At 43.2% G+C, this 22268-nt stretch overlaps 1 protein-coding gene across 7 annotated transcripts in view; it reads right to left on the reverse strand.

The window, feature by feature from the left end:
* Window positions 1–17197, reverse strand: part of EPHA7 (EPH receptor A7) — a 234920-nt gene extending 217723 nt beyond the window's left edge. For 6 of the 7 annotated variants that reach the window (XM_060188665.1, XM_060188664.1, XM_060188663.1 and 3 more), the window contains exons 1-3: window positions 17030–17196; window positions 12199–12263; window positions 7963–8632 (exon numbers count right to left, since the gene is read on the reverse strand). In XM_060188665.1, coding sequence (XP_060044648.1) covers window positions 7963–8632; window positions 12199–12263; window positions 17030–17123 — 829 coding nt within the window. In that variant the 5' untranslated portion in view covers window positions 17124–17196. Of the gene's footprint in view, window positions 1–7962; window positions 8633–12198; window positions 12264–17029 lie in introns of all 7 variants that reach the window. The other variant, XM_060188668.1, reaches the window with a different exon arrangement.
* Between the last annotated feature and the right edge of the window lie 5071 nt (window positions 17198–22268).

A 22268-nucleotide genomic window follows, 5' to 3' on the forward strand; every position in this document is an offset into this window, starting at 1 on the left:
GCTCACCTGAAGCAGACACTTGCCCTGTATGCTAATTATTATCTTGTCGTCTTGCTATATTCTATGAGGAAAAATGAAATATGGCCGAAGAGTTCTGACACACAAGGCTTAAATCTAATCAGAGGATCTAACCATACACAACAACGAATTAAACGGTGATATGAACTCAAACTGAGAACTTATCTACTGCAGCAGTGGGTAGTATCTGGTCAGTTCTTTTAAAAATTGGACAAATATTTATTGGACAAGTTAGGTAGCATAAGGGAATTAAAAGCTAAAAGTATGGTTTGATTAAGAAGATTCAGAACTGTGAAAAGAAATTACAAATAATAATTAAAATCATATAGATATGACGATTCCCACGGGGAGAGGACAGAACACTTGTTAAATATCCACAGGAAGAGTCGTGGAAAAGGAGGCGTGGGGGTGACATTTAATTTGAAATGGCGAGGAAGGGCAGAAGGTTAACAGCCTGAGCTAAGACACGTGGCACAGGGAGCAGAAAAGTCAGACAGGCACAGACCCAGAATGATTTTGCCAACAGCTACCAACAGAATCAGAAAGCGAGGTCACTAAAGAAGCCGTAGATCATGGGAGTCCTGCGGTAGTACAGCGGGCTAAACGTACATGGAGCAATGCGCAAGGACCGGCCTAAGAAGCTCGGTTCAGCCCCCGGCTCCCCACTTGGCAGGGAGTCACTTCACAGGCGGTGAAGCAGGTCTGCAGGTGTCTGTCTTTCTGTCCCCCTCTCTGTCTTCCCCTCCTCTCTCCATTTCTCTCTGCCCTATCCAACAATGAAGACATCAATAACAATAATAACTACAACAATAAAACAACAAGGGCAACAAAAGGGGAAAATAAATAAATAAATATAAAAAAGGAATTAAGAAAATAACAAGAATAAAAAAAGGTGACATGTTTGTAACATTGGAATTACTGTTAAGTGAAAGAACTATTCATATTCGTGTCATCATTCAAGCTATTTTGTAAGATACTTGTGTACACTCTGTGTGTATATACTTGCAACAGTCAGGATTTTCATCTCTAAGAGATGATCAATGTGCTGGTCAGCACAGGGAAGCCAGAGCCAGACCGACTTGCTTAGAAGCCGTCTACCACGCTGTGATAGAGTTCAGTTAACTCACTGCTAACTCCGCTGTGATTTCTTCTTTTTAAAAAGTGTGTGTAACACATATATGAATATAGTCAGTATAATATCTACAGTTTTTTTTTTTTTCCTTTAAGATGGATACCATGAGCTTGGCCTATCTTTCCACAGACCCAAATTACTGCATGCAAAACATTTAAACTAAAAACACCTCTTGTCAGCAATTAACAAAATCCTTAATCTCGAGGGTCGCTAGGTAGCGCAGCGGGTTAAGCGCACGTGGCACAAAGTGCAGGGACCAGCAGAAGGATCCCGGCTGCCCACCTACAGGGGAGTCGCTTCACAGGCGGTGAAGCAGGTCTGCAGGTGTCTGTCTTTCTCTCTCCCTCTCTGTCTTCCCCTCCTCTCTCCATTTCTCTCTGTCCTATCCAACAACGACATCAATAACAGCGACAATAATAACTCCAACAACAAAACAAGGGCAACAGAAGGGAATAAATATTTTAAAAAATTAAAAACAAAAACTTAATCTAGCAATAGTTTCTTGGGGATGAGTTGACATGCCTCTTTTTCATTTTTTCCCTGCACAAGATCCTCATACATGTGCTGTCACTCTCCCTGACAACTTCTCATCCTTTCTCATCCTTTCCAGATAAAGAGAAACACCCACCATGGCCTTCTTTAAATTATTTAAACCACACCCACCTTTTAAGACTGCTTTGTCACATTAGTTTGGAAACACAGTTCAAGGGTTTGTTTGTTTGTTTTTGTATAAGCTTCAAGGCAACAAATAACTTACAGCTACACAGCTTTAAAAACAGCCTACACCAATTTCACTAGGAGAAAACATGTTTCACGGTTCCAGGTAAGTCAGCTCTAAAGTATTTTTTCCTTTGCATTATGCATTGCACAAAACCGTATTTGTTTAACTCATATTAATAGAACAGGCCAAAATTTCGACACTGTTTCTCAGGTAGTCTAAGGACTTCATTCAGTGGGAGAGGCTGCGACTGGGGTGTCTGGGCTAACCCCAGTATTTCACATGATCTGCACAGCTGGGGTTAGGATATTTAGCTATTTGTGACCTGTGAGATATATATTCACTCACTGCTACGAGCTTCTTTACTTAGCAAGCTCCTTGTTGCATTATTAATAGTAAAATGATAGCAAGCACTCATTGATTATTTGCTGTGGCCCAGATATTATTTTTAGGGTTTTTACATGCAACATTTCATTCAATTCAGACAAAAGTCCTATGAGGAAGGAACTATTTTTATTAGCCTCATTTTACAACTTAAGGAAATTAAGGCTTCGAGCGCCTGTCCTATTTTATGCACGTGGTTTGTTTTGGAGTCAGACTGAAAGGCCCACGACTTCATTACCTGAGCTGTTTCTATTAGCTCTGCTGGTGATCACAGATTTCTGCATATTTGATTATGAATATGGGGAGCCATAAGGACTGATTTGCTATCATGAACATAGAATGAATTAATTCCAGTTTCGTGGGGCAAAAGTATGATCTTCAAAAATCCAATCAACTAACACAGCTTTTAATATTATGAACTGCATTAAAATAGAAGGTCTTTGTTTACAGGAACACATGTCCAAAAGTTATATATTGTTAAAATACTAGACTTGATTAGGTTATTAGTGAAATGATGAAATGATTTGTGAAATTACCTATATTAAAATTAGAGATGTATAAGTATCTAAAGCGTTAACAGGAAATTCATTGTAAAAGGTACATTAATAAATCTTTGTTCGATTTCAGAAAAAAATCAATTAAGCAGTGTATATTGTGCAAGCAAGTAACATCTATATGGTAAAATTAATTGCCCATATTTTTCACAATTAGGATTTTCATATTTTATCCTCCAAATCAGAGCAATTTTGAAAACAAAAGGAGGTAGTGTTTAGAAGAAAAAAAGTATTTATAAGTACAACTGCCCAGGAAAGCTAAGAGTAAGTCTGCCCTCCATAAAATAACATTTCCTTAATTCTTTAGTAGCTAAAATCCATTGGTTGAAATCCAGGACAAATGTTAGGAAGTGGTGTGGCCTTGTAAGACTAAAATGCTTCAAACAGGATTCCAGATTCTCAACAAATTTTGTTACTGAAGAATATTTCTAATCTCCATCATTTTCCCATGTTGAGAGAAGAAAATAAAACATCTCGTAGTCCCTTCATAATGTGATAGAAGTAAATGAGACAACCGGACTGTTCTGTGTTTACTGTACGTTACTTCTGCAAATTCAAGTTAAAATGCTAAGTGCCGGGACTTGATAGTTACTACGGTTTTAGCATCTTGAAAATATACATCCAAACATATTCCTATTAGCTTTCTGAAATATCTGTGTATGTAACCTATCATATAATCTGCTCTCAGTTTTTTTAATGAGCACATTTTTTATCTAAGAAAACAAGCTGGTTAGTTTGCAAAAAGAAGCTGTGATATAACAGAAGGCGAATTTAGAAATAAGATTTTGACAATAAAATTATGCTATAACTAGCCATCACTGCCTATTTTTAAATGTCTGTCATGTCATCCTGCAAATTCTATGTTAAAAATTAGAAGCAACCTATATATTAAATACTAAAGATTTCATGTTTAAAATTGAGCATTTCTTTTTAATGATGAGGGAAGACATATTCTTCTAGGAACTTTTCAAAACTGTCATAATCGTCCATAGCTGTTCATATTTGAATTTACACTCCTACCAAATACAGTCAATGTGCTGCCCAGATAAACTCGCCTTGAAGTGGCTGACAACACTCATTTGGCTAGGAATTCACTAGCTACCTTTCCCAAGTGCTTTGGTGTTCCTCAATATGCGACTGGAATTTGTTTTCAAATGCTTAACAGGATCATTGAAAGGAAGCAGGAGAAATGGTATAAAGACACTCCTGGACTGATTCCAGAGGAAAGCACTTTCTCAGTGACTGGCTGGAATTAGGCCAGAGTGAGAAGTGTTCTTGCAAATGAACGCAGTCCCACAATTATGGAGAATGTTTCTAATCCCTCTGTCAGCATCAGCAGGGTTAGAAATTAAGACAGTTTGGTAGCGCAGCGGGTTAAGTGCATGTGGCGCAAAGCGCAAGGACCACCGTAAGGATCCTGGTTCCAGCCCCCTGGCTCCCCACCTGCAGGGGAGTCGCTTCACAGGCAGTGAACCAGGTCTGCAGGTGTCCGTCTTTCTCTCCCCCTGTCTGTCTTCCCCTCCTCTCTCCATTTCTCTCTGCCCTATCCAACAACGAGGACATCAATAACAACAACAATAATAACTACAACGACAATAAAAAAAAAAAAAGACAAGAGGGAAAATAAATAAATAAAATTACAAAAAAAAAAGAAATTAAGACAGTGTATGCAATGAAGAGAATACTCTGTCTACAACACCGTACCCACACTCTTTTAAGCTGGGCATCTTTACTCCCCCCCTTTTTGTGCATGTTAGTCAAGTCTTATGAGTACTACCCAACTCCATCCATCCCAATACAAAGGAATGCAGACGACAGTGCAGTGAGGCCACGTCAGCCTAGTTGGCAGGTGGGAATTTCAGTGCTCAAATTCTGCTCCACTCCTCAAAACCAAAGTAAGTGTACATGGGTGATTTTAATAATATCACCTTTAATGAGATTATTTTGCTCATTTAGTAGAATTTGGGGCTTTGTCACCCTGAAATATCTCTTTACAAAAAAAAAAACATTTTTCTTATGAAATTCAGTACTTGGAAGTATAGGATTTAAATATGAAATAGCTCTTGTTTAGTTCTCTCTCTCTCTCTCTCTCCCTCACCCTCTCCCTCTCCCTCTTTACTAGAGCTCTGGCTTAAAGTGGTGTGAGGGAGGACTGAACCTGGGACTTCATAGTTTAAGGCAGAAGAGTCTCTTCGCATAACCATTATGTTATCTCTCCCCACACGCCTTTTCTTTTTTTTTTTCTATTAGTTTTTCTTAAAAAGTAAACATAGAAAGCATTTGAGTTAAATTATAAAAAAAATCAAAACTATGTTTTAAAATCTTTGAGACATTTTATTTATTCTAACAGAAGAATGAGCAAGAAAGTCAGAGCATCTCTTGGGCACATGCAGTCCCAGTGACCAGACCTCACCACGTACACGGCCAAGATTGGCAAAGCTTAAGAGAAGAAGTCAGTGTTCTCAGATAGTTTGGGCTGTGTACTTTCATGTTGTTGCTTTCGTTCTTATCTCTTTCATTGTTACTGCTAAAGTTTAAATTTCATAGCAATCAAAATCCACAGGAGAAAAAGCATACCAAGATGTTCTTAAAAGAAAGTGCTCTTAAGTGGCAATGATCTTGCAAATCATTGTTGCCTAAATAAAAGATATATATCACCTAGCCCATCACTATTGCAAGTAGTTACTAACTTCTATTCAATAAAAACAGCCTTTCTTCAAATGTGTAGTGAATGGAGAACGTTCCTTAGACATTTACGCAGTGCAGTAACATTTTGCTGACAAGTTGGGATCGATTCTCATCAGTTTTTTGATTTCCACATATAGGGAAGAAGCAACAGCATCTTCTGCTCAGTAAGACACACAGCCAGGGAGGGACAGGAGAAGAGGACCAATGGTAAAATCCATTTCAGCACCTTCAGCAAGAGTCAGAGATCCTTAAACTGACTCCATTTTCCTTTTGTGAATTTGCTTCACAATGTCAGTTAGGCTAGATCCTAATGGAGGGTTGGGCTGTAGGGTTCTTTCTATGCCAGAGACCTGAACTACTGAACTCTCCAACCAGGGAAAGAATAGTCTGTCAGTTTCACCATGTAAATGGTGTGTCCCCAACAGAAACAGAACACAAGTAGATATGTAATTTTTAATTACTACTAATGGCTTCGTTAAAAGAGTAAAAAGACACTGTTGAAATCAATTTTAATATATTCAGTATTTTATCAAGCCCTATATAACTAAGGAAACGATCACCTCAATGTATAAGTCACATTAAAAACTGTTAATTACATCAGGCACGTTTTCTCTTTTTTGTGCTAACACTGGAATTCCGTTACTCTGTAGGATATTACAGATCCAAATCTTTTCAAGTTATGATTTCTTCTCTGTCGCCGATTTACTAGCAAGACATTCAAGTTCAGTCATGAAATTGAAAAATACTTGCTAGGATTTTTTTTCCCTTCTTTGTGATGGAGATAAGAGCAATGAAGCTACTGAAACCTGGGCTGTGGAATCAGGATACCCTTAGTTTACATTTAACTTAATGCAAATACTTATCCCCTTGACTACCCAAATTATCTGTCTTGCAAAATAGCTACAGCAACGCTCTCTATGTCATTATATGAACTAGTGCATCTATAAAGCACATAGAAAAGTGTTTGGATATGATGTTATCAAAGCACTAATTAGGATAATTAATAATAACTATAGTCTCCCCTGAATTAAATAGCATTTACAAATCTTAAAATCATGTTCTTGTCTTACCCTAGGTGTACAAAGAATATATAAAAGCTATTATTTGAATAAATTGTGTTTGATAAAATATAAGTCAACAGAGAACATACCATTACCTTTTTGTAAGAAATAGAGTATTGCTCAGGATAGGCACGAGCAGAAAAATATTTATAACTTTGAGGTCCATATGGCATAACTTTAAAAAGAAAAATACTGGTCAAGTATTATGACCACAATATGCAATCAAAGAGAAAACTTCGTTTTGCAAAGCAAGGAACTCACTAACTCACATGCTATTTTTGTTTCAAAATAAACAGAAAATGTCCAGTAGATGTACTGGAGTAACAAAACTTTCCCTTGGCCCACTTTGACAAAAACGTGTTTCCCAGAACAGTGGCAAAGAAGAAAAGCCTTATTTCATTCAGAAAAGAAAGACAGCTTTGCCAAAAGTAACTGCTGCGATTTACCAAGTGAAATTCGACGTTTCGGGGCTCAGGGCTAGCACACCTGGTTAAGTGCACATGGTACAATGCACAAGGACCCAGGTTCGCCCCCCGCCCCCCGGGTCCCCACCTGCAGGGGGAAAGCTTTGCTTGTGAGTGGTGAAGCAGATCTGCAGGTGTCTCTCTGTTTTGCTCCTTCTCTACCTCCCCTTTCCTCTCAATTTCTGGCCATCTCTATCCAATAAATAAATAAAGACAATAAAAAAGTGAAATAGGATGTTTTCACATCAAAGTTTTGGTACTTTTGAGAAAATGTCTAAAGTTTATAAACACAGTTAGTTCCATATGCAGTGCTTATTAGCCATTTCCCTAAACTCCATCTCCTGCTACCTACTCACTGTCCCAGAGGCAGTATGGGCTTAAAAGAAGAAGGAAGGGGCCAGGTGGTGGCACATGTGTTGAGCGCACATGCTATGATGCACAAGGACCCAGGTTCAAGTCCCCCCCCCCCCCACCGCCTGCCGTGTCCCCACCTACAGGGGAAAGCTCTGGGAGTGGTGGAGCAAGGCTGCCGGTGTCTCTCTGTCTCTCTCCCTATCACCTCCTTCTCTCTTGATTTCTGGCTGTCACTATCTAATGAAATAAGTAAAGATAATTTAAAAATAAATAAAGGCAGAAGGAATCACCTATCAAACCATCCTAACCAAAGTCATCTCACTCTGCGCCAGGCTGCTCTCAGAAACCACAGCCCACCCTGCAGCCGCTGACATCCACGGCATGAGAGAGGCCAGCGGCAGCCAGCATCTTCCTCGGCACTCACGGCACAGCGTCCGGGCCCTGCCACACTGGCTCTGCTTTCAGTCCTACGGAATCAGCCTGCAGGCCCAGGACAGGCCCACCTGCTCACACCATCGTCATTCCTCAAAGCACAGATACTGCAACAGGAAGAAATGCAAGTCACAACGGAAGAGCAGATATTACTTACGTTCACACGTGTCCCCCTTTTGCTGGTAACCTGCTCTGCAGATACATTTTCCAATGGGCACTAACCATTCTCCTTCGGCACTGCAGTGCATCCTGGGTGAGTTTTCTGCTTCTTCCTCGGCACTGCTCACACATGTCCCTCGGACCTCGACTAAAGAGGAGAATTCTGAGCCAGTCACTGTATCTGGAAAGATAGCTAGGTTCTCAATAATGGACCAGCACTTCTTGTAGTACACTTTGACAGAGACCAGAGCTATACAAGCACCTACATCCTGGAAGGCAAGATAGAATCCCTTTTTGGACAAAGGTCCAATCTCTCTCACCTCAGTGTTAAGCTTCATTTTTCTTTCACCAAGGTCACCTTGAGTGAAACTCTCATCAGCAGCAATGGTGTCTATTTTGACATAGAGGTTCTCTCTTAGATTCCTGCCAGTGTCATAGTCTGTTTCGTAATAGTACAGATTAAAGGTCTCCTTGCAAGTCCCCAGTACTCCAGGAAGACTGTTACAATCCCTCAGGGTGAATTTCAGCTCAACGAAAATCCTCTGTGCGTTGCCTTTGGGGATCCAGTTAGTCCTCAGCCAGTTGTTCTGGTTGGGCTCCATGACCTGACACACCTGGTAGGTTCTTATGGGCGTGTAGTTCTCATCCAGACCACTGATTTCTTCCCACTGTGAAATTGAAAAGCATCATAAGTCAGCCATCACGAAATTACTTTAAAAAATATATTTTTTTTCACTTAAAAGGACATAAAGAATCGTTAGTGTATCACTAGTGAGAGTCTGGTGAACTCCTATCCCCGGGACACACAGAGACTTGAAAAGACAGGAAGTCTTCTTCAACACCAGTGAGGTGATGGGAGAGCAGTGGGTAGCTGGCACTGTCTGTACATACTATGAGGATCTCGTCTTGTTTCACTTCTGTTAGACATGTCTCGGAACCTCTCTTTCCATGTATGATCACAGTCTGCACTGAGATTAGAATCTTCATAGAGCAGAGCTCATAAGACTAACACACTTCCATCTAAAGCATACATAATACAACACATGGAAGAATTTCTGATTTCATGCTTAATCAATAACTTTTTACAAAAAGGAAGCAGGAGGAGGTGGTAGTACTATCACTAGTACTTAGACTGCCAGGCCCCGGCACCCGGGGGCCTAGGTTCAATTCCTAGCACCACTAAACATTGAGGAATCTTCTGGAAAGAGAAGAAAGAAAAAAAAAATCTCCTGGAAAAAAGAAAAGGAAAGGAAATGTCGATAAGACCCTGAAACCTAAAGTTATTCCACAAACTGTCGATGATTTTAATGTAGTCTCATACAAATATTTCCAAATAAGATCCAACAGAGGGACATTTGCTAGAGCTAGTTAGCTACTGCAGTGGTGCACAGAGTCTCAAGCAGAAGTCACAGAATAGTGCTTGGCAAATCAGCTTGCTGGGGCAGAGATCAGTCACAAGCGTTTGACAGGAAAACTATCAGACACTTAAATATGTCTACTTAATTGCTACTACAGTATTTGCTACAGCAAGCGCATAGTATGTTTTCACAAAATAAGAAAAGATGGAAAGTTTATTCAAATTTACAACATTTGAACAGGTTAAGCCACGCCATGTAGAGCGTCACCTATATTCCTCACACCCGTAAACAAATTCATTTCACCCTAAAATGTTCTGTGCTTCTTAGAATTTTTACATTTCCCAAATTATGTATTCAAAACAAAGTGATAGCGAAATCATCTATTTGTATTTTTATCATTATGAAATATCAAATATAAAAATACTAGTATCCAATTTCAAGGGAGCACAGCAAGTAATATCTAAGCTACTGCTTTAAAGCACATGGGAAACAGAGCCCTGAGCTTGCAATGAGAAGTATGATTTGTTAAAGATGATCAGAGAACCAATTTATTGGAATGCTCTGTATATTAGTACCGACTTTTAATGTGGTTTTTAGAAAACTAGGAAGACTGACAATTTCACATCTTGTGTGATATTACATGTCTGCTACAAATTTGTTATACAGCATCTAAGGCCATAAGTCACATGAAAAGCAGCAAAACCTCCACTGTACAATTCAACTTGGATCAAAACTTGAATCTGTGAGTAGTCAATGAATGTCTATATATTAGTTGTAATATATAGACATATATATTATTTGTAAAATGAATGGCACTTAGCCAACTAGATCCCAACTCTTCCATCCGCATAGGTAGATTTTATAGTTTCTTAGTTAGACTGGCATTGTTAAAAGAAATAAAACTATAACGATATCTACCAAAAATTCCAAAGATAAATGTGCTTGTTTTAACAATTCTCCAGTTTAAAAAAAAAAAAGAAGAAGAAGAAGAAATCAAAGCTAATGATAAAAGGCTACATCTCAACAATTGTTTTTTCTAACTTGAAAAACAATTAGAGTGTTTTGTTCCATGAATAAGAAGTTATTTTTACTATGGAACACAGTTAAATTTTAAATGCTATTTATAGACTTATTCCTGAGGGGAAATTTTCAAGACAGAGATTGTATAGATAACAAATAGTGAGACTAGATCAAAGCATTTAAGGAAACCCTCTTTTGAACTCAGAGACTGCAATCATATCAAAAAAGGGCAGGGCTAGAAAAGAAGTCCGACTTAAAATACTATGTTTCCAAGACTCTGATGTAAAAGTACTTTCGAGAAACTTGTATCAATAGCAACTTCTTTCCAGTTATCGGATCACATGCAAGGCACTTATGTTCATATAAGAAGACATGTTGCCGACCACTATTTTCTAATGTACTTTCTGATTCCTGGAGATATGTAGGTTAACAATTAACTCAAGATACTTTGGACTGATAAAAGGACTATCTGTGTTCGAGACAACAGTTATAATTTATCATTTTATAGATTAGATGGATGAAATGCTATAATCATCTATCAGTTTACTAACTTTAGATGTAAAATCACTCTTTTTTTTTTTATTGCTGGATGGGAGAAAATGGGCTATATCTGTCACTGGAAAAAGGGTACTTCATTATTGTGAATGTCTTTCCATAATATTTGTTATTTTACCCATAGTAATGGTTTCACTTTTAAGTTTGATACCAACGCCTCATGCTTAATGTACTTGTTAATATCTAAACACGAAAATTAGCTACTCTCTCATAACTCATTCTGACCGCTACAGAATGCTATAGTATGATTCGAGCTCTCTAGTACCAATTTAGTGAAGAATGGAAATATTTTAGATTGGCCCCCACTGTTAATATTTTACACTCTTACTGCCCTTTCCAGTGCATGGAAAAACTCTGGTTTTATATTTTCCTTAAACTCAAAGCACCCTTTCTTGTCTTTGCAATATTTGCTACCCCTCCTAGAGTCGTATGTCTGCTATACGATCCTTAATTCCAGATTTTTTTTTTTTTATTTCCCAAGATTAACTTCAGTAAAACCACAGTCACCTTTCTCACAGTTTTCTCTATTAGTAAGAGATGGACAATATACCCTCCATCATCACTAGAATAAGATAATGGAGACAAAGGCATTCACCTAAACTGCCATGGGGTCTTTTCTGCTACAGGAAATATACTGGTCAGAATTGGAGGCACAGAGTCACTTGTGTTTTCACAGATTTTCATGCAGTGTTTTTCACTCACAGTTACTGGGGCGGACTGTTACTGTCCTGTGTGCATGTTCCGTCATCACTCTGATTAACAGTATCAGAGCACACATGAGGACACTTGGAAGTTCCTAATACTTTATAGAAAAAAAAATTACACTAAAATATTCAACGCATTATAATTTCAGTTAGCTTCAAGAACCTATGTTGAATGAAGTTAGAACTATTTTCAAAGAAGGATAACCAATTACATCCTGCTTTGAAGGACTACATACAGGCTACCAGGAGATTGACTAAAGGAGCATAACGCCGCTAGAAGTGTTAGTTTATGAAAGGAATGTTCTCTGTAATTATTAGTTACCGTTTACAGCCCAGGACCTAAGGTATGATTCCACTCATAACAAGAACTCAAAAGATTATGGTTACAGAGCTTGATTTTATTTATTTCCCCCAAATTCTAAGCATGCCCACTCTATTCCAAGAATTCAACGTCTCGTTATAGCACAACAAAATACTGAATGAAGTGTTTTACATTAAAACAGCTTCAACATGCAGAGTTTCCCACTGGGGGAAGAAGGAAAAGGTTTTGTTCCTCACTTGAAAAATAAAGGCTGATATATTATGAGCAGCACTTACTCCATTGGGGGGAGAGGAGATCCATTCCAGTTCTGTTTGTTGTGCTTTAGAATCCAGCAGCAGCACTGAAAAAGAAAATGTGGTTTTCAAATGTTCCATGGAAGATTTAAACATGTGGATAAAACCTTCAGCATAGGTTTAATTTTTATAAAATCATCACTTTGACTCAAGACATAGGGCATTTATGGAAGTAAACTGTGAAATGAATACCTACCTGGTGAAAGTATATTCCATTTGCTTAGAAATATACCAAACACCAAGATTATATTTGATAGTTCATATTAAAATAGAAAAATTGCATTTTAAAAAATGAAACAGCCTAAGGGTAAAGTCTGACAAGTAATGGCGTAAGTCTTAGTAATTACTATCACAGTATAATCAGACAGTAAGCCCTCCAAATCGTGTCAAAAATAATAGCATAAATACAGAAATAGTTAACGCCACTTTACTCTTCAATTAGCCATTAATTTGCAGTATTTTATCAAGATTATTTGCTAGTTCTTTTTGAGAATTAACATTTTTCCAGGAATAGCATCTTGGTTAGCCAAAAGGAGTCCAATTAAGATTTATAGCAGGCAATGCTATGCAAGAAATAGTCTATTGTTTGCAAGATATTCGTAGCTTAGTCAAACGTCTGTTTTCAATAATTTCACTTTTTAAATTTCCAAATATCTCAATACATTAATTCTCAAAATGATATGCTCAAACTCACTTGACTTCAAGAAGACAGCTGTAGCTCACTTTGAGTGATCAGAAAGGCCAGCACAAGCCATGTGAGTACTTTGAACAGTAACTAGTACGAGGCAGAGCATTTGCATGTCCTGTGTTAACACATGTCAGGCTTCCAGCCTCACATCCCTTCCTGCTCTCCAACCTCCCTCAAGCATTTGCACAATTCACTCCTCTCTCCAACTTGCTTTACAGTTAAATGAGTTTTTACTCTTTGAAACTGATTTGTATCTTGACACATATAAATAGACCAGGAATAGTGAATGTATTTTCCAGTATAAAAATGTGCATACTATTAACCTCGGCAAGATGCTGATCTGTAGACGTACATAAAGAGCACAGGCATAAAGAACTTTTAATTATCACTAGAGGAGAAGCGTACATCTGAAAGGTAATTTTTTTTCTATGCTAAAGAAACAAAGATGCAACTGAGTACATGTTCATCTCTTCCACACTAGTCAAGGTTATTCTTTACAACTGAAAATATGAAAATAGACACTGAGACCATTTTTTTTTCTTTTCTCTTCTTTTTCTTTTTTTTCACAAAATCGTCTTACAGGAAAGACTCCCCTGAAATGTTGGTCACAAACACTTAACTTTCTTTCAAATGCGGGGAAAGGGATACACTTTTAAAATAAGTCATAATTTATACTTGGAACATCAACACATGATAGGACTGGTGAATTTACATGAAACGATGTTTATTTTCATTGATGTTGCTCAGCCGTAAAGAACAGCACAGGTTCCAAGGACTCTCCTTTTTAATATGATTTATCATTTCTCATGTGTGTCTTCTGCACAGACAAGAGACATGTGGATTTTAAACCCAGATGACCTTCTTGGGTCGTTTCTGAAGTGAAATCAGCCTGGTGACTACTGTTTATTGCTATTCGGCTACAGATACAACCCCAGCTCAGCACAGCCTGCCTGGGGCGGGAGCCAGGGGCCGTGGCAGACAAACGAGTTAAGAGGAAAAAAACTAACAGCACAGAGCAGAAACTCAGAGCCCAGCCTTTCATCCGCAGGCTGCTCTGCACAGTGAAGACAAGGCTTCCCTCTCCTCTCCGCCCGCCAGCTCGCTGGGCAGAAACCCTTCCCCTGGGCAGTCAGTCACCCTCCCTGCACTGAAGGGGGCCCTCAGACCCGGCTGGGACCTGGGTTTATGTAGGTGGGAGCCTCCTCACCCCGCAGGGGCTGTACGAGGTGATGTGCCCTGGGCCGGACCAGCCAGGGGACCAAGAGGATTGTTTGCAGCCAGGGGACCAAGAGGATTTGCAGGGCTGCAGCCAGGGGACCAAGAAGATTTGCAGATGAGCCCTGGGCCCGCAGGAACTGCAAGATTTTAGGATGTGCGTTGGACCACGCTAGCCAGGGGACCACGAGGAATTAACTGATGAGCCCTGGACCAGACCAGCCAGGGGACCACTGGGAATTGCAAGGTTGCAGGACGTGCCTGGGCCAGCCCAGCCGGCCTGGGGTGCAGTCGGGGTGCGGGGCGGGGCTGCTTGCGGGACGGGGCGGGGCGGGGCAGGGGCTGCTGGACCAGAGGCCCCCGGCACCCCCACCGCACCCAGCAGCCCCGCAGACACTGGGGGAGCCCTGGCGCCCTGGCTGCAGCGGGAACCTGGCTGGCTGGCGGGGAGACAGTTTCCCGGCTCCGTCTCCTCTGCTGGGGTGTGGAGGCGGCACTGGCCAGAGGAGAAGCAGCAGCTGCCCTGGGCCCGGGAGCCTGGGCCCTGGGCTTGCACTGGCCGCCCCCCGACCCCCAGGCAGGCGCAAGCCCAGGGCACTCGGCTCCCTCCAGCCACCCTGGGAAGCCACCCACCGCCTCCAGGTGGTTCCCAGGAGCGGGGACCTGTTCCTTGGTGCCTGGGCGCCACCCACCCGGGGGCTTCCAGAATCGCAGCTCTGGCAAGGCGAAGATGCCCGGCTGGGTCGCCACCCCCGTGTCCTTGGAGACATCTCACTTCTGCATGCAAAGGAGCCGGCCTCCTAAGCCCAGAAGCCTCTCCGCCACCTAGGATGCACCCAGAGGAGACAGGGGGCAGGGGAGGGGGCTCCAGGCTGCAGGCACCTCTCCTCCGGGGCTGGGTCACAGGCCCAGACCTGCTACACTAGCCCTGCAAACTTTTCCCAGGACGCTGCTAGAGAAGGAATCCTCACAGGGTGGGTTCCCACATGTAAATGTCCCTTCCTCAGGCCGTGAGAGGAGCAATGTGCTGTGTGTGTGTGTGTGTGTGTGTGTGTGTGTGTCTGTCTGTCTGTCTGCCTGCCTGCCTGCCTGCCTGCTTCTAGCAGCCTCTGCTTCATCTGCAAATGAGTAGCCAGCAGCTCTGGGACTCACTGCTTTCTGTGAATGGGCTGAATGGGTTCAGCGTCCACACTGGCTGCAGATGGGGAAACTGGGGTCAGGTCCAGCTGGATCAGAGAGCAAGATCTTCCTGAACCAGGACTATGGAGCGAGCACTGGGCGAGCACGGACAGTGATGCTCCAACAGGCTGAGGAAAGCAGCAGCAATCACCAAGTTTCTCGGGGGCAGGAACCGCCGGCCAGCAGCAACACGCAGCCCCCATCACACACACACAGGGTCCAGCAGCCTGACCTGCACCCACATTACAAGGGCTGCGGGTGTGAGTCTTCAGACTGAGCTTATCACAAAGTCATAGACTGAGACTGACTCCCTGGAAAACAAGAAGGCAGGCGAGGCGAGGGCTTCGGTGACACTATTCAGAACGGGTGACATCGCTGGCTGATGGATTTATTTTTCCCCAGCTCCAACTACAGGCACCGAAAGGTATTTTACCTTGTGCCCACGGCTCAGAGGAGAGGAAATCTGTCCACACATACGTGCGCAGCTTGTCGCCCAAACGAAGCCGCTTTCCTCAAGCAGAACCAGCCCTGGGGTCCTGGGTTTTGCTACTTAGGCTCCTCAACTGTGGGACGTGAACTTGGTGTCTGGAGGGTCTGTGCTCGCTCCTTAGCTTCTGTGCAGCCCCAGACCGACCAACCGGTCTCCCCGCGCTGCTGCGCCTTCTGACTGGGGGTCCCGGCCCCCGAATGGGTGTCCCCGGCCCTCGAATGGGTGTCCCCGGCCCTCAAATTTGTGTCCCGGCCCCCGAATGGGTGTCCCCGGCCCCCGAATGGGTGTCCCGGCCCCCGAATAGGGGTCCCGGCCCCCGAATGGGTGTCCCCGGCCCCCGAATGGGTATCCCGGCCCCCGAATGGGTGTCCCAGCCCCCGAATGGGGGTCCCCGGCCCCTGAATGGGTGTCCCGGCCCCCGAATGGGGGTCCCGGCCCCTGAATGGGTGTCCCCGGCCCCCGAATGGGGGTCCCGGCCCCCGAATGGGTGTCCCCGGCCCCAGAATGGGTGTCCCGGCCCCCGAATGGGTCCCCGGCCCGCCGCGCCTCCCCAGCTGCCCCCGTTACTCTGCCGGAGCCCGGACCGCGCCGGGAGCGCCACTTCGCATGGCATCGCCAATGCCTCCGGCTCCAACAAGTCGCGGCCCCCGGGAAGGCTCGGCACCCAGCGCGCCCGCCCTGATGCCCGCGGGCCGACTCTCCCCTTCACCCCGCGGCGGGGACGGCAGGAGGCGGAGGACGCGGCCGGAGAAGCCCGAGCCGCCCGCCCGTCCGCGCGGGGAAGGAACTGGAGCCGGCTCGCTGCCGCGCTTCCCCAACCGGGGCCCTGCGCTCCCGCGCCGGGGACGGGGACGCGCTCCAGCCCGCCCTGCCGGAGCCACGGTGCTGGGTGCTGGGTGCTGCGGCCACCCTGCCGGAGCCACGGTGCTGGGTGCTGGGTGCTGCGGCCACCCTGCCGGAGCCACGGTGCTGGGTGCTGGGTGCTGCGGCCACCCTGCCCGAGCGGCCGTGCTCTCCGCAGCTCCCGTGCCGGAGCCACCCGGCCGGTGCCCACCCCGCTCCCCGGAGCTCCCCGCCCGAGCCTCCCGTGCCCACCCGGCCGGTGCCCACCCTGCCCACCCCGCGCCCCGGAGCTCCCCGCCCGACCCCCCTGCAGCCCGGGCGGCCCCGCAGCCCCGCGGCCCCGCGGCCGAATGCACGAGCGCGAACAAACTTTGCGGGCGCGGGGGCGCCTTCCTCACCTTCCTTGGCAGCCTGCGCCGCGGCGGGGAGCGCACAGCCCAGCAGCCAGGCGCAGCAGAGCGCCCCCCAGGGCAGCCGGCCGTGCGCGCCCATGGTGTCGGCCGCCCGGGCTCGGCTCGCCGGGGACGCGGCGGTGGCGGCGGCGGCGGCGGCGGCGGCGGCTCCCTCGCCGCTTCCCTCTCCGCTCGCGTCCGTCCGTCCGTCTGTCTCCCCTGCTCGGCGTCCGGCCGGCCAGGTGCTCCGCGAGGCTCCGCTTTCTCGATTTGGGGCTTTCGGATTTTGTTGTTTGTTGTTGTTGTTTTGCGGTTGTTTTTTTTGTTTGTTTTTTTCTCCCCTCCCGGCGACCGTGCGTCCGCGCGTTGCTCCGCGGCGCCTCCGCCGCCCGCGAGTCCCCGACTGCAGCCCGGCCGCCGGCTCCGCTCGCCAAGAAGATCAATTAGGGGCGGGGCGGGGCCAAGGGCGCCCGGCGCCCGCCGCTCGGCTTGATTGACAGGCGCGGCCGGCCAGCCAGGCGGCGCCGTGGAGCCTGGGGGCGGGGCCTGCGCCGGGGCCGCCCCGGGATCGGGGGGCGGGGCCTGGGCCTCGGGCCAATCGCTGGCGAGCGGGTCGGGTTGCGGGGCCGGGGCCTCGGGCTGCGCGCGCCCGGCTGCAGGGCGCGCGGGGCGGGTGCGGAGCTCGGGGCTGCGCTGGGCTTGCGGCCGCGGAGTGCGGGGCGGCGGGCTCCGGTCTGCGGCGGTGCCGGCTCCGCGGTGCTGATTGCGCAGGGCTCCGCACACCGCAGCCGAGCGGGCCCCGGGCTTGCGCGCCGCCGGGGGCACCGGCTGAGCTGTGCCTTTAAGTCAAGCGCCTTGGACTTTGCATTTATTTTATTTATTTTTTTAATTGTGTGCACAGTCTTCGCGGGTCGGGTAACTTTTGTTCTTTTCCTTTCTGCCAGTGTGCCTACCTCTTTTATTTATTTTTTTTAATTTATTTTCCCCCCTTTCTTTCTATATCTCCTGTGTCTCTAGGCACCAGAGCCTGCACAGTCGCCCCCAGAAGAATAAAAGTAACCAAAGGCATTGTGTCCCTTCTGTGTTTCTAAGAGTTCGATACAAGCTCTCGCCAAAGAAACCGAGGAAAGACCAAAGACTGGTGGAGAGAGCAGGTCTTTCGTTTTCTGTGCGCCCCCTTCCCCAGCCCCTCGTCTCTTATCATTTCACAGTACAAGTCTCTCTTCACTTTGCTTACATACTTTTTAAATTTTTGCTGAGGTTTTCCTCGGATTGTGCCACTTTGATCATTTCCCAAGTTGTTCCTGAAAGGACAACTAATTGTACAGATTTAAAAAGAAAAAGAAAAAGAAAAGCTGATTAAGCCTCCTAGATGAACCCCTCTCAAATACTGACTACTTAAAAAAAAAAAATCAATTATCTCTCGAGAAGTGTAACCGGTATCTCTAGTTCAATTTCTCCAACTTATTTACCAAGGTCCAAGAAAGACTACGTAGAGAGATCTGGTTAATTTGTGCAGTTTTGGACAATGAAATCCAGAGACCATTGTAAAACCTTAATTGCCAAGTCATGCATTTCGAAGGGCATGCAGTAGGACATACCTAAGATAAGCATCATCTCTCCTGCTTGTTCTCGATTTTCCTACACAGATCCCCAGTCATACATGACTTGCCTCGATTTATGAAAGGAACAATGTTCCATCTCGCCTAAGACCCCGAACTTTTCCTATACTTTCTATTTAAAATGTAAAGTCAATTAAACTCTTTCTGGCATTTATACCTAAGCCTTCAGCTTGGCAGAGACCACAGATCCTCAGCTTTCTTAACTTTTATCTCGTGGTATATTGTTATTTGCAGTTTTTACTTGCCTAAATATAATCAGCAGGAGAAATGAAATGACCTCTCTAGCCACTCTGTGATTCTATAGTTTGATCCTTAAATACTAAATGTTCCCAGCAACAACACTTATTGAATGTTGTAGACATCTTAAGTGCCCTTTAAGGCATGCATATAAAAAAATGTTAAGATAGTAATCTTGAATAAAGACCCTGAAAACAAGAAAATGCACTTACTACAAAATATATTATTATTATTTTGTAGTAAGTGCATTTTCTAGTTTTCAACAAGATCAAGCGTTGTTTACCAAAAAAAATATTTATATATACATATATATATATATATATAGGGCTATCTGAGACAAAATTGAATAGTAAAACATTCTAATTAAAAGCATAAGCCTCCATACATTGATTTGAAGCTATTAATCTCAGAACCAGAAACTTACAAATACTGGGTACCTTCTAATAGTTCCCTGATTTCAACACTTTCCCTGGGGTCTCATCCCCACTTCCTAGAATGACACCTCCATTGCCTTTAAAGTTGAAAATAGTCTTTTCATCTAGTGAGTGGATAATACTCAAGTGGTGTGAATACAAATACCTTTCTCTGACACCAGGAAACCAAAGAAGAAACATTCTTGACTCTCATGAGTGTAGGTGGTACAGGGAGTCCCCTGATTGTGTCCCTCTCTCTCTCTCTCTGCCAGACTCAGGGCGTGTGCTGCCTAGCTTTGATTTTTAAAGAAAAGAAGCTTCAGCACTAAATGCACATGTGCCAGGCTGCTGACAGATTCCCTTCAGGGTTGTACAATGATATACAGGTTTGAAGTTTACCAGTCTTTGCTATTTGCTATTTTACCCAGCTATCATGATAAAGGAGTGATAACATTAAAATCAAAATAAATCAGTTAAGGAGAGAATATTTATTGTAGAATATAGGTACTTTATGTACAAACTGGAATTTTGTTGTATTTGAATGATGCACAGGAAATTATCTGTACACGAAACCACTGAAATGAAAAATCATTTATGTTTGAAAATAATACTTAGTAGTTAACTTCTTTATATCACAGTTGTTTCAGCTTCCTGTCTGACTTTGCTTATGATCTGTGTCTACAGCAAATATTCGGGAAGCATACGAGCTGTAGCTGAGCTCATGAAGACATTAGCAAAGCAGCCAGAGTATATTCAGCTTACTTGTGAACCAAAGTCAAAATGCTGAAAATCATCTTTTCTTAATTTGGATATATGCACTGCAGTACAATTGATGAGTATTGTGGATATGTTTAACTGCTTTAAAATAATTGAAAAAAAGGGAAAATATTTTAACATTTTATTTATATTCCTTCGTTTGATCTGTCTGTAATAATGTATATTATAAAGATGAAAATGCCTATCATTTATATACACATTTTTCTGCAATATTACTTTTATATAATTGCTAATTCAACTATGTTTACATATGACATTAAGTATACAGGTTCAAATTAGAGTATAGGCATTATCTTCTTTTAACTTGATTTAACAATACTTTCTTCACTCTGTGTCTCTTGAAAATACTCAGTGACTTCAAGAGAGAAGTAGTTCTTTAGTAAGTTATAATGACTTTAGAGAACAGATTCTTTCTCTGTGTATAGTTAAAGAGTCTTTATTTTGTAAAGAACAACTAAATAACCAGAAACTTGAGTGGCTTATAAATCTAAGACCTCCATTCTAAATAATGACAATAATGAAATAAAAGGATTATTTCTGAACCTATTGCCTTTAATCTGTCTAAATGCATATATAGCTGGTAGATGTGGAAATGCAAGTTCATTACAGAAAAGTGGAGACCTTAAACTGAGTAAGAAAATGTAATGTGCAGAACAAACTGTAAGCACTATAAGCAGAAAAGAAACACTGTATTTCAGTGAATAGAGAATACCAAAGTGAGATCCTTTAGTCGAAGTGTAAATAGTCTTTGCATTGTGAAGGAAAATCATTTATGAATTTACATTAGCATGATTTATAGATGGTATATAAAATATTTACCTGTAGTCAAGTTTTAAAACTGTCCATATTCCATGATCATAAAAATACAGTAATCATTTAACATACTTAGCTTAGCTTCGGACTCATCTGAGAAACAGTGTAGAAACTTAATAGTAATTAAAGCAGAAAGCAGTATTTTGTGCCTTTTTAAAATATTTATTTATTTATTTCCTTTTTGTTGTCCTTGTTGTTTTTATTGTTGTTGTAGTTGTTGTTGTTGTTGGATAGGACAGAGAGAAATGGAGAGAGGAGGGGAAGACAGAGAGGGGGAGAGAAAGATAGAGACCTGCAGACCTACTTCACCACCTGGAAGAGACTCCCCTGCAGGTGGGGAGCGGGGGCTCGAACCTGGATCCTTCTGCCAGTCCTTGCACTTTGCTCCATGTGCGCTTAAACCACTGCGCTACCGCCTGACTCCCCATTTTGTGCCTTTCTAACTGTTTATTCAGTTTTGTCAACTAACTGGTTACTATTCAGATTGCAATTACGATTCTTTAAGTGCAATCACTCTATTAATATAAGTCACTTTAACAAACAGACATACAAGACAGTAGATGATACATTGACTAGAAGACACCCAAATCCTAAGTCTTCAGTTGGATATCACTAAAGTCTCATTCTGACATTTTCTCATCACACAAAACATTAAAAAGTGGTAAACAAGTTAATTTTTATATTCGAATAATAATATTTCAAACCTTACTAAGTCTAACATAAAAATGTGGCTGTGTTGTACACACCCAGGTCTTACTCCCAGTTCAGGTCTTCCTAGAGGACTTTGTTTAATTTTGCCTATGAGCTTCTTCCTTTCCGTTACTTATACTCTTTTCTTCTGAAAAATCACCAGCTCAGAAAGAAAGAACTAGTTTGAAGTATGCAAATCCTCTCCATTTGTCTTCCTGGTTTCTCCTGTTGCAAATTTTAAGCTCTTCAACTGCAGTAGAATTTTAGGAGTCAAGGGCTATGATCATTCAGTGACCACCAGGGGGCACCAGCATCTCTGACTGTCCTGTCCAATCAAGTCCATGCTGAGTATGAACGAGGTAATTATGAAATGATATATGTGTGTGTGTACATATTACATATAGAAATATGTATATTTGTACTTATTCATAATTATATAACTATACAAGTGTAATTTATATATGTGTGTACAATTGACACATTTCAAATTTGATGCCTATACCGGCCTGCTAAAGGTCTTCATAAAAATTTGTGAGCTTACCTATATCCTTTTTCAGTCTACAGAATCCAAGTTAGGGACGGACTTCTAAGGCACCTTAAATCTCTAAACATATTTATTATATTTTATTTTTAACGAAAGGTATGAGGAACTCGGAGTCTCCAGAAGAACTCATATTTTGGTCTTCAGCCTTC

This window comes from Erinaceus europaeus, chromosome 4 (genome assembly GCF_950295315.1).
Source record: "Erinaceus europaeus chromosome 4, mEriEur2.1, whole genome shotgun sequence".
Lineage (NCBI taxonomy): Eukaryota > Metazoa > Chordata > Mammalia > Eulipotyphla > Erinaceidae > Erinaceus > Erinaceus europaeus.